Here is an 11,579-nt window from a genome sequence, read left to right as displayed (position 1 = left end):
GTTGTTCAGTGCGGGGTGGTGTTGTTCAGTGCAGGATGGTGTTGTTCAGTGCAGGATGGTGTTGTTCAGTGCGGCATGGTGTTGTTCAATGCAGGATCGTGTTGTTCAGTGCAGCATAATGTTGTTCAGTGCAGCATGGTGTTGTTCAGTGCGGCATGGTGTTGTTCAATGCGGCATGGTGTTGTTCAGTGCGGGATGGTGTTGTTCAGTGCGGCCTGGTGTTTTTCAGTGCGGCATAATGTTGTTCAGTGCGGCATGGTGTTGTTCAGTGCGGCATGGTGTTGTTCAGTGCAGGATGGTGTTGTTCAGTGCGGCATGGTGTTGTTCAATGCAGGATCGTGTTGTTCAGTGCAGCATAATGTTGTTCAGTGCAGCATGGTGTTGTTCAGTGCGGCATGGTGTTGTTCAATGCGGCATGGTGTTGTTCACTGCGGGATGGTGTTGTTCAATGCGGGATCGTGTTGTTCAGTGCGGCATAATGTTGTTCAGTGCAGCATGGTGTTGTTCAGTGCGGCATGGTGTTGTTCAGTGCGACATAATGTTGTTTAGTGCGGCATAATGTTGTTCAGTGCGGCATAATGTTGTTCAGTGCGGCATGGTGTTGTTCAGTGCGGCATGGTGTTGTTCAGTGCGGCATGGTGTTGTTCAGTGCAGGATGGTGTTGTTCAGTGCGGCATGGTGTTGTTTAATGCGGCATGGTGTTGTTCAGTGCGGGATGGTGTTGTTCAGTGCAGGATGGTGTTGTTCAGTGCGGCATGGTGTTGTTCAGTGCGGAATGGTGTTGTTCAGTGCGGCATGGTGTTGTTCAGTGCGGCATGGTGTTGTTCAGTGCAGGATGGTGTTGTTCAATGCGGGATCGTGTTGTTCAGTGCGGCATGGTGTTGTTCAGTGCGGCATGGTGTTGTTCAGTGCGGCATAATGTTGTTCAGTGCGGCATGGTGTTGTTCAGTGCGGCATGGTGTTGTTCAGTGCGGCATGGTGTTGTTCAGTGCGGCATGGTGTTGTTCAGTGCGGCATAATGTTGTCCAGTGCGCCATAATGTTGTTCAGTGCGGCATGGTGTTGTTTAGTGCGGGATGGTGTTGTTCAGTGCAGGATGGTGTTGTTCAGTGCGGCATGGTGTTGTTCAATGCGGCATGGTGTTGTTCAGTGCGGGATGGTGTTGTTCAGTGCGGCATGGTGTTGTTCAGTGCGGCATAATGTTGTTCAGTGCGGCATGGTGTTGTTCAGTGCGGCATGGTGTTGTTCAGTGCGGCATGGTGTTGTTCAGTGCGGCATGGTGTTGTTCAGTGCGGAATGGTGTTGTTCAGTGCGGCATGGTGTTGTTCAGTGCGGGATGGTGTTCAATGCGGGATCGTGTTGTTCAGTGCGGGGTGGTGTTGTTCAGTGCAGGATGGTGTTGTTCAGTGCAGGATGGTGTTGTTCAGTGCGGCATGGTGTTGTTCAATGCAGGATCGTGTTGTTCAGTGCAGCATAATGTTGTTCAGTGCAGCATGGTGTTGTTCAGTGCGGCATGGTGTTGTTCAATGCGGCATGGTGTTGTTCAGTGCGGGATGGTGTTGTTCAGTGCGGCATGGTGTTTTTCAGTGCGGCATAATGTTGTTCAGTGCGGCATGGTGTTGTTCAGTGCGGCATGGTGTTGTTCAGTGCGACATAATGTTGTTCAGTGCGGCATAATGTTGTTCAGTGCGGCATGGTGTTGTTCAGTGCGGCATGGTGTTGTTCAGTGCGGCATGGTGTTGTTCAGTGCGGCATGGTGTTGTTCAGTGCAGGATGGTGTTGTTCAGTGCAGGATGATGTTGTTCAATGCGGCATGGTGTTTTTCAGTGCGGGATGGTGTTGTTCAGTGCGGCATGGTGTTGTTCAGTGCGGAATGGTGTTGTTCAGTGCGGCATGGTGTTGTTCAGTGCGGCATGGTGTTGTTCAGTGCAGGATGGTGTTCAATGCGGGATGGTGTTGTTCAGTGCGGGATGGTGTTGTTCAGTGCAGGATGGTGTTGTTCAGTGCGGCATGGTGTTGTTCAATGCGGCATGGTGTTGTTCAGTGCAGGATGGTGTTGTTCAGTGCGGCATGGTGTTGTTCAATGCGGCATGGTGTTGTTCAATGCGGCATGGTGTTGTTCACTGCGGCATGGTGTTGTTCAGTGCGGCATGGTGTTGTTCAGTGCAGCGTAATGTTGTTCAGTGCGGCATGGTGTTGTTCAGTGCGGAATGGTGTTGTTCAGTGCGGCATGGTGTTGTTCAGTGCAGGATGGTGTTGTTCAGTGCGGCATGGTGTTGCTCAGTGCGGCATGGTGTTGTTCAGTGCGGGATGGTGTTGTTCATTGCGGCATGGTGTTGTTCAGTGCGGGATGGTGTTGTTCAGTGCAGGATGGTGTTGTTCAGTGCGGCATGGTGTTGTTCAATGCGGGATCGTGTTGTTCAGTGCGGCATGGTGTTGTTCAGTGCGGCATGGTGTTGTTCAGTGCGGCATGGTGTTGTTCAGTGCGGCATGGTGTTGTTCAGTGCGGCATAATGTTGTTCAGTGCGGCATAATGTTGTTCAGTGCGGCATAATGTTGTTCAGTGCGGGATGGTGTTGTTCATTGCGGCATGGTGTTGTTCAGTGCGGCATGGTGTTGTTCAGTGCGGCATGGTGTTGTTCAGTGCGGGATGGTTTTGTTCAGTGCAGGATGGTGTTGTTCAGTGCGGCATGGTGTTGTTCAGTGCGGCATGGTGTTGTTCATTTCGGCATAATGTTGTTCAGTGCGGCATAATGTTGTTTAGTGCGGCATGGTGTTGTTCAGTGCGGGATGGTGTTGTTCAGTGCGTTATAATGTTGTTCAGTGCGGCATGGTGTTGTTCAGTGCGGCATGGTGTTGTTCAGTGCGGCATGGTGTTGTTCAGTGCGGCACAATGTTGTTCAGTGCGGCATAATGTTGTTCAGTGCGGCATGGTGTTGTTCAGTGCGGGATGGTGTTGTTCAGTGCGGGATGGTGTTGTTCAGTGCGGCATGGTGTTCAATGCGGAATGGTGTTGTTCAGTGCAGGATGGTGTTGTTCAGTGCGGCATGGTGTTGTTCAGTGCGGCATAATGTTGTTCAGTGCGGCATGGTGTTGTTCAGTGCGGCATGGTGTTGTTCAGTGCGGCATGGTGTTGTTCAGTGCGGCATAATGTTGTTCAGTGCGGCATGGTGTTGTTCAGTGCGGCATGGTGTTGTTCAGTGCGGCATAATGTTGTTCAGTGCGGCATGGTGTTGTTCAGTGCGGGATGGTGTTGTTCAGTGCAGGATGGTGTTGTTCAGTGCGGCATGGTGTTCAGTGCGGGATGGTGTCTTTCAGTGCGGCATGGTGTCGTTCAGTGCGGCATGGTGTCTTTCAGTGCGGCATGGTGTCGTTCAGTGAGGCATGGTGTTGTTCAGTGCGGCATGGTGTTGTTTAGTGCGGCATGGTGTTGTTCAGTGCGGCATAATGTTGTTCAGTGCGGCATGGTGTTGTTCAGTGCGGCATGGTGTTGTTCAGTGCGGTATCGTGTTGTTCAGTGCGGTATCGTGTTTCTCAGTGCGGTATCGTGTTGTTCAGTGCAGTATCGTTGTGTTGTTCGTATTGTGTTTAACACTTAGCCTCTAACACTTAGCCTCTAACACTTAGCCTCTAGCATCTAGAAGGTAAATAAATAGGAAGGAAGGACGGCACAAAATGGGCAGACTTTACTTGTTTGAAAAGGACTGGTTACAAGACAGACTTTTTTAATTTATTTAATGGGAAGAAGACTTATTTAGTTTAATTGATCTATTTTTGTTCCCTGCCAAAATTCGATTTGCTGCAATTCCAAATTTCCAAAGTGAATGAAGGAAAGAAGTCGTTTAAATTATGATTTTGTTTAAATACTAGGCATAGACACAAAATCTACGGCACAAAATGGGCAGACTTTACTTGTTTGAAGAGGACTGGTTACAAGACAGACTTTTCTGATTTATTTAATGGGAAGAGGACTTATTTAGTTTATTTAATCTATTTTTGTTCCCTGGCAAAATTGGATTTGCTGAAATTGTATTTTGCCAAATCTCGATTTGAGACCTGATAGGAAGTATTAAACGCTTAGTTAAATCAATACAAGTTGGTAATAAGAGCGAGTAATGTTGGTTGAACCGATGAATGAAGGTTGAAAGCAATTTAAATTATGACTTTGTATAAATACTAGATATTAACAGAACATCTACTGCGCAAAATGGGCAGAGTTTACTTGTTTGAGAAGGAGTGGCTTATTCAAAACTAAGATTTATGTAATCTGTTTGTTCCCAGGCAAAATTGGATGTGATGCAATTCCAAATTTCACCACATGATGGTGCCCAATTTTGACTTCATAGGACATATTAAACACTTAGCTTGTTATTATGTTCAAGGTAATCAGATTTGTTTATCATTCTAATGGCCTCTTCAAAACTATTCTGGATTACTACTTTGGATCTATTCTACATTACTTGGCAACAACATACTCTGTAACAGATTAGGCAGTATAATCACATATGTTAACTTGAGAGTGCCCACACTCAATCTACTTATCGTGATGTGTTAAATCAATTACTGTTAGACATTATTTGTCTGATAATCTACCAAATCTTTGAATTGAAGAATTTGTGATTTAATTAATAGCTTGTTCAGGGTAATCAGACTTGTATATAATTCTAATGGCCTTCTTTTGAAAACTATTCTGAATTACAACTTTGGATCTTATATTACTTTGCAACAATCTACTCGGTGACAGATTAGGCAGTATAATCACATATGTTAACTTCAGTGCCCACACTGTATTTATTTATGGTTATTTGTTAAATCAAGTACTGTTAGACATGAAATAGGAAGTGTTTAACATAAATGTTATGGCTACTCACCATTGTAGCTCGCTCCTGGTCAATGATACGAGCCTCTTCTTGCAGTGGAAAACTTGCAGCCAACAAACACCGTGGAACCTAAAGGAATGAAATTAAACATTAACATTTCGCCTCGACCAATTTTCACACGTACAACGCAACGCGGCTACACTTCTGCTATTACAAACGTAAATCTCCTTAAACACAATGAGTGTTACTTACCGTGTACGCTCTAGACGGTCCAGTTGCAAGCAGAAAATAAAGATATTTCTGTTGATAATCGTCGCTGCTCAGTGGCTCACGGCCATCGCGCCAACAGATTTGAATTTTGGCGGAGGTTCGGGCAATTACGTCATATCCGCGGCATTTGACTGCGACGTAATACCCGCTTATCTGAAACGGCAGTTAAAAGTAGAGTTACATCAAGTTTTCTTGGAACCTAAACGAATGAAAGAAAACTATCATTTGGCCACAACCAACATTCACAGATACAACACAACGTGCGGGGTTGAGGTTAAAGATTGAGTGAAGGGCCCTCGTTTTAAACTACTGTTTTGAAAAGGAGTGGGAACAAGTAAGACGTATTTAATTTATTTAATGGGAAGTAGTAAGACTTATTAAATTTATTTAATCTACTTTTCTTCCCAGGCAAAATTTGATGTGCTGCAATTCCAAATTTCCAAAGTGAATGAAGGAATGAAGTCCTTTAAATTATGATTTTGTATAAATACTAGGCATTAACACAAAATCGACGGCACAAAATGGGCAGACTTTACTTGTTTGAAAAGGACTGGTTACAAGACAGACTTTTTTAATTTATTTAATGGGAAGAAGACTTATTTAGTTTAATTGATCTATTTTTGTTCCCTGCCAAAATTCGATTTGCTGCAATTCCAAATTTCCAAAGTGAATGAAGGAAAGAAGTCGTTTAAATTATGATTTTGTTTAAATACTAGGCATAGACACAAAATCTACGGCACAAAATGGGCAGACTTTACTTGTTTGAAGAGGACTGGTTACAAGACAGACTTTTCTGATTTATTTAATGGGAAGAGGACTTATTTAGTTTATTTAATCTATTTTTGTTCCCTGGCAAAATTGGATTTGCTGAAATTGTATTTTGCCAAATCTCGATTTGAGACCTGATAGGAAGTATTAAACGCTTAGTTAAATCAATACAAGTTGGTAATAAGAGCGAGTAATGTTGGTTGAACCGATGAATGAAGGTTGAAAGCAATTTAAATTATGACTTTGTATAAATACTAGATATTAACAGAACATCTACTGCGCAAAATGGGCAGAGTTTACTTGTTTGAGAAGGAGTGGCTTATTCAAAACTAAGATTTATGTAATCTGTTTGTTCCCAGGCAAAATTGGATGTGATGCAATTCCAAATTTCACCACATGATGGTGCCCAATTTTGACTTCATAGGACATATTAAACACTTAGCTTGTTATTATGTTCAAGGTAATCAGATTTGTTTATCATTCTAATGGCCTCTTCAAAACTATTCTGGATTACTACTTTGGATCTATTCTACATTACTTGGCAACAACATACTCTGTAACAGATTGGGCAGTATAATCACATATGTTAACTTGAGAGTGCCCACACTCAATCTACTTATCGTGATGTGTTAAATCAATTACTGTTAGACATTATTTGTCTGATAATCTACCAAATCTTTGAATTGAAGAATTTGTGATTTAATTAATAGCTTGTTCAGGGTAATCAGACTTGTATATAATTCTAATGGCCTTCTTTTGAAAACTATTCTGAATTACAACTTTGGATCTTATATTACTTTGCAACAATCTACTCGGTGACAGATTAGGCAGTATAATCACATATGTTAACTTCAGTGCCCACACTGTATTTATTTATGGTTATTTGTTAAATCAAGTACTGTTAGACATGAAATAGGAAGTGTTTAACATAAATGTTATGGCTACTCACCATTGTAGCTCGCTCCTGGTCAATGATATGAGCCTCTTCTTGCAGTGGAAAACTTGCAGCCAACAAACACCGTGGAACCTAAAGGAATGAAATTAAACATTAACATTTCGCCCGGACCAACATTCACACGTACAACGCAACGCGGCTACACTTCTGCTATTACAAACGTAAATCTCCTTAAACACAACGAGTGTTACTTACCGTGTACGCTCTAGGCAAAATTGGATGTGATGCAATTCCAAATCTATCTGAAACGGCAGTTAAAAGTAGAGTTACATCAAGTTTTCTTTTTTAATCAACACAATCATTTACAACCGTTGACCAGAAAGAATCGTCGAAATTCGACGTCCCCCACAAACGCCACGCTCACTCGCTTTTCAGGGCAACAAAAGTACTTCTTTTTAAAAACGATGAGTTGTACTTACCGTGTACGCTCTGGACGGTCCAGTTGCGAGCAGAAAATAAAAATATTTCTCTTGTTAGTCGTATGTTACCATCCGCTGTGTCTTTGTCAACATCGCCGCCATTTTCCTACTTCCTGCTGCGAGCCACGCCCACGGATTTAAATTTGGGCGGAAGCTCTTTCCATTGGCGTCGTTTTCGCGTATAGCAAATCCGATTGGTTGGGAAGGGGGCACGGTTATGCAGCCGAGGGGTCCTGTGATCGGTGGGATGTAAAGTAGGCGTCGACGTCACGTCCGCGTCACGTGACCACGACGTGGCAGACGTCATATAGCAACCGCTGTTTTGTTTAGTCGACTTACAGTTGTTATGCATTGACATAATGGCGCACACACCAAATAGATTTAAATAAATTAAATAATTCTTCTGCCCACTCTCTTTTAAACAAGTTAACTCTCCCCGCGGATTTGAATTCCGGCGAAAGTTACGCCCATCGACGTCACGTATGTCACGTGACCACGACGTGGCAGATGTCATATAGCAACCGCTGTTTTGTTTAGTAGATTTACAGTTGTTATGCATTGGCATAATGGTGTGCACTCAAAATAGATTTAAATAAATTAAATATTTCTTCTGCCTACTCCCTTTTAAACAAGTTAACTCTGCCCACGTCCATTGACGTCTTGTCTGCGTCACGTGACCACGACGTAGCGACGTCATATAGTAACCGCTGTTTTGACCAGTAGACTTAGTTATTATGCGTTGACATAATGGCGCACTGGTTAGCATGGCCACCTCTTAAGCATGATGATGCGGGTTCGACGCCTGATCAATGTTAGCATGGAGTGAGCTGAAGTGCATGGCGCTGAAGATTTGAATCTTTGAAATGCGCTGAGGTCTGACATATCAGGCAGAATGGTTTGCCATCACGTTCAACAAAAAATAGAAACTTTCCCACTCTGATTAAAACGTCCTGTGTTCATCTACGTATTTTCGTTTTGCTGTGCATCTTTTCCCTGCCATTTCGAGAGCCCAATTGACACTCATAGTTTAAAGAAATGTGTTTGCCCATCCTACTTTGTGGAATTTCACCACATGCGCTTTTGACCAAAATACCAAATTGAACTCAAGTGAAGCCAACACGCACAACCCCCCCCCCCCCACACACACACACACACACACACAAATGTTGATATGAACATAAAAGAGCCGCATGCGGTTCGGGAGTTGCGGCTTGGCCAAACCTGTACTATACAACTTTATTTGTATAAAATTTTCACAACAGCTGTCACACAAACAAAGCGGGAAAAACCGAAGACGTGCGTGTTCCGCCCACGCTGGATTTATTTGCACCTTTGAAAAGACACCGTATTGCCGCAGATGTGGCAAAGAGTACTTTTGGGCATCTGAGACGGAAGGATGTCCAAAGCATCACGTCACCTGCTCTGGTAGGCATGGTGGTGGGACGTTGAGGTCAACCGCTTTGGGGTTGGCTGACTCTTTGATCGCAGGATGCCACACACTTGAAGACAGAAGCAGAAAAGCAGAGCTAAATGCAAAATGTACTCACCGGTGACTCCAATTTTTTTCCCCCCTGAAGAAACAGCTGGACGGGTGGCCCCGGCTGGCCAGTGGGACTCTTGTTATTCTGACCCTTTTTAGTGCGCGTTTGGGGCAACAACCGTTTTTTGTGGCGCTCTCTTCTGGTTCAAAAGTGCCCTGCATGTGAATTTGCTTTTCCTGCCTTCTGATTGGATGAGCGCCGGTGTGACGCGGTGCCTCTGTCACCGTGGCGGGGGGTATACGTTGGCATCGGAGCGTCTGCCAACGTCTGAGACCGGCTGGCAGTGTATCGGAGGTGTCGAGTGCGGTGCCGCTGGAGCTCACTCACCAGCTGGTGTTAGGGCCACAGAATGAAGGCCAAGGAGAAGAATAGAAAGAGAAACAGAAACTTCTCCTCCAATTGTTTGATTTGTCTCTTCTGAGCTTCGATGAATTCTTTCAGCTCTTTGTTCCTCTAGGACGGACAAATGGAAAGTGGCATTCAAAAGCCAGTAAGCGTGCAAGTAAGTGCCGGGCTGGCTTTGGGCCCTTACCTGTTGCGCGCTGTGCAGCAGATCCATTCTCTCTTGGAGGATGCAAGCGTCGCGCTCCCTCAACTCGCACATCAGGGCTCGCTTCCATTGGTCCACGGCGCTCCTAAGCTCTTCTCTCTGATCCGCCGTCAGCACGTCATTCACGCCAGCGTGGCTGGCTTTTTCGCCGTCCGTGGCGGGGCAGTCCCGCTGCGGTAGCGCCTCGTACAACATGGCCTCCAGCTCCAGGATCCTCTGGGCCGCAATCCTCGTCCATCAGTGGTCCGGCGGGAGATTTGAGGGCGGCTTACCTTATGAGCCTGGTCCATGGAACACTTCCTGAAGTCCAACTCTTCATCCAGGTAGCCCTTCTGCTTGCAGAACATATCCTAGCACAGCTCAAGGTCAGAATTGTTGGGGCACATTGCCGGAGTTCCCCTTGGCTGATGTCGCGTGTCTGTCTACCTTCTCACTTTCAATGTCCAACATCTTCTGTTGAAGTGCTGACTTGGTCACTTTGATGTATTCTAACCACTGAGGAAAGGCTGCTGTCACATAAGCAGAATGCGAGAGCGTGCGTGGACGTGCGCGTTACCTTCTCGGCTAGGGTGAGAAGGGTCCTGGCGTGAATCACGACCACCTGCTCCTCGTTGGTGAGATTCTGCAAGAGCCCAAAGGCACAGCGTCAACAAGCTTCTTTCAGCGCAAAGCCTTCCAAAAGTCACATTTGAGCCGCCGAGTCTCGTGGAGTGCGAACATAAGGAGTTCGACATACACTTACGGCGTTATAGCCCAGGATGTCCAGCTTCTTCATCAGATCACTGATGACGATGTCCGGGGGAAAGGCGCAAGGAGCAATGTAAGGTGTTCTGGGACCTCGGGTTAAGGTTAGGGTTGCGAGGGACGCCTTACGTACGCTCACGCCCTCGGCCTCGCAGTAGATCTGCAAAGGGCTGAGGCCGTCTGGGAAACGGACTTGCAGAAACTTCAAGACGGGGGAGCGCCACTCCCTCTCCTGAAAGGCAGAGGCATGCATCCGTCCGTCCGTCCGTCCGTCCGTCCGTCCGTCACATCTCTGGCCTCAACACGCTTGTGCGAGTCTTCCCACCTCCAGCTCCAGGATGCGGAACTCAAGCTGTTCGTTTTGGTCTCGGATATCCTGGATGTGCTCTTTCAGACGCGCTTCTTCCGCCTCCATCCGCCTGACCTGAAAAGACAGTCAGACCTCATCTGCGGGGCTTCCCGACAGGTGTGACGCCAAGCGACTCCGCCCAGCGCCTTTCTTTCCGTCACCTTTTCGGCCAACTGCTGATTGCTCTGACGCAGCAGCTGCTTCTCCTCCACCCACTTGACATTCTAGAAGAGACAAACGCGTGGACAGCTTTGGAATGTTGTGTCATTTTCATCCACAAATTCTTTGGTTGACTGGAAAATGACATTTGCTTTTCTCCGCATTTTCCCAGCCACGTTCGGGGGGGGGGGGGGGGGGGTTGGTCCAGTAATGCCAGACGGATGAGTGACTGAAGAATGTAGCTATTTTGTCTGAGAAAAAGGTGTGCTCATTGATGAGCTTACCTGTCCTTGTTGCTTCAGCGCTGACTCCAGATCTGCTACTCTGCTTTGATAGTGACCCATTTCTACCATCAGCTTTTCTCTGGTCTGAAAGGAGGAGGAGGGAGGCTCCTCCTCCTCCTTTCAGACCAGAGAACACCCGAGGCTGGGTGAGAACGGGGAGGCTGCGACCCGGCCGGGGGTTGCGGGAAGGGGCGCCACCTTGATCTCCTTCTCGGCGTCGTAGTCCCCTTCGCTGGTCTGGGCTAGCAGAGCGTAGGCTCGTTGCAGCGCTTGATATTCTTGCGTCAGCTGGCGGTAGCGAAGCTCCGCCTCTTCATGCACACACCAATGCAACACAGCACTAGTACCAGAATCAGTCAGACCGGCGACAAAGCACCCGCGACGCAAAGACGAGTCCGATTCCAGGCTGAAGAGGAATGTTTGGTGCCAATACGCTGGCAGAAATGGCGGGCTACCTCTTCGGGTTCCGTGTCGGGGGTTCTGTCGGTGTGAAAAGACAAGGACGATCCGTCCGAGTCCACCAACACGTCTTCGTCGTAGCCGTAAAATGTTTCGATGACCTGCGGGCGCGGAAGCAAACATCTCTCTGAACAAACTGAAGCGACACCTCACGATGAATCGACGAGAGGAACGATAGCGAGAAAAAGGCCATTTCATCTTGCGCAACACCAAGCAGCCGCAAACAAACAGACTCACCTTGCAGGACCTCACGCTTTGTTCC

At 46.5% G+C, this 11,579-nt stretch overlaps 1 protein-coding gene across 1 annotated transcript; it reads right to left on the bottom strand.

Annotated features, from left to right (window-relative positions):
- Positions 1-9,810: 9,810 nt before the first annotated feature.
- On the bottom strand, positions 9,811-11,165 carry LOC148378901 (janus kinase and microtubule-interacting protein 3-like). Its single transcript, XM_088367693.1, has 6 exons — positions 10,859-11,165; positions 10,577-10,639; positions 10,392-10,490; positions 10,065-10,298; positions 9,879-9,944; positions 9,811-9,831 (listed from the first exon to the last, which is right to left on the bottom strand). The coding sequence occupies exons 1-6, from the start codon at positions 10,925-10,927 to the stop codon at positions 9,811-9,813; spliced, it is 552 nt and encodes a 183-aa protein (XP_088223819.1). The 5' UTR covers positions 10,928-11,165.
- Positions 11,166-11,579: the final 414 nt, after the last annotated feature.

The sequence above is a fragment of the Syngnathus floridae genome, unplaced genomic scaffold (assembly GCF_059516105.1).
Source record: "Syngnathus floridae isolate MCC-2025c unplaced genomic scaffold, RoL_Sflo_1.0 HiC_scaffold_24, whole genome shotgun sequence".
NCBI lineage: Eukaryota > Metazoa > Chordata > Actinopteri > Syngnathiformes > Syngnathidae > Syngnathus > Syngnathus floridae.
Note: the sequence above shows the minus strand (reverse complement) of the source record. Positions and strands in the feature narration are given on the sequence as shown.

Excerpts from the sequence above, each read along its gene's own strand:
- LOC148378901 (XM_088367693.1), bottom strand. The coding sequence starts at position 10,927 with ATGGTAGAAATGGGTCACTATCAAAGCAGAGTAGCAGATCTGGAGTCA. Across the intron at positions 9,945-10,064 it reads ACATCCTGGGCTATAACGCC|AATCTCACCAACGAGGAGCA; the intron begins GTAAGTGTATGT and ends GGGCTCTTGCAG. Across the intron at positions 9,832-9,878 it reads TTCTCACCCTAGCCGAGAAG|CAGCCTTTCCTCAGTGGTTA; the intron begins GTAACGCGCACG and ends CTTATGTGACAG.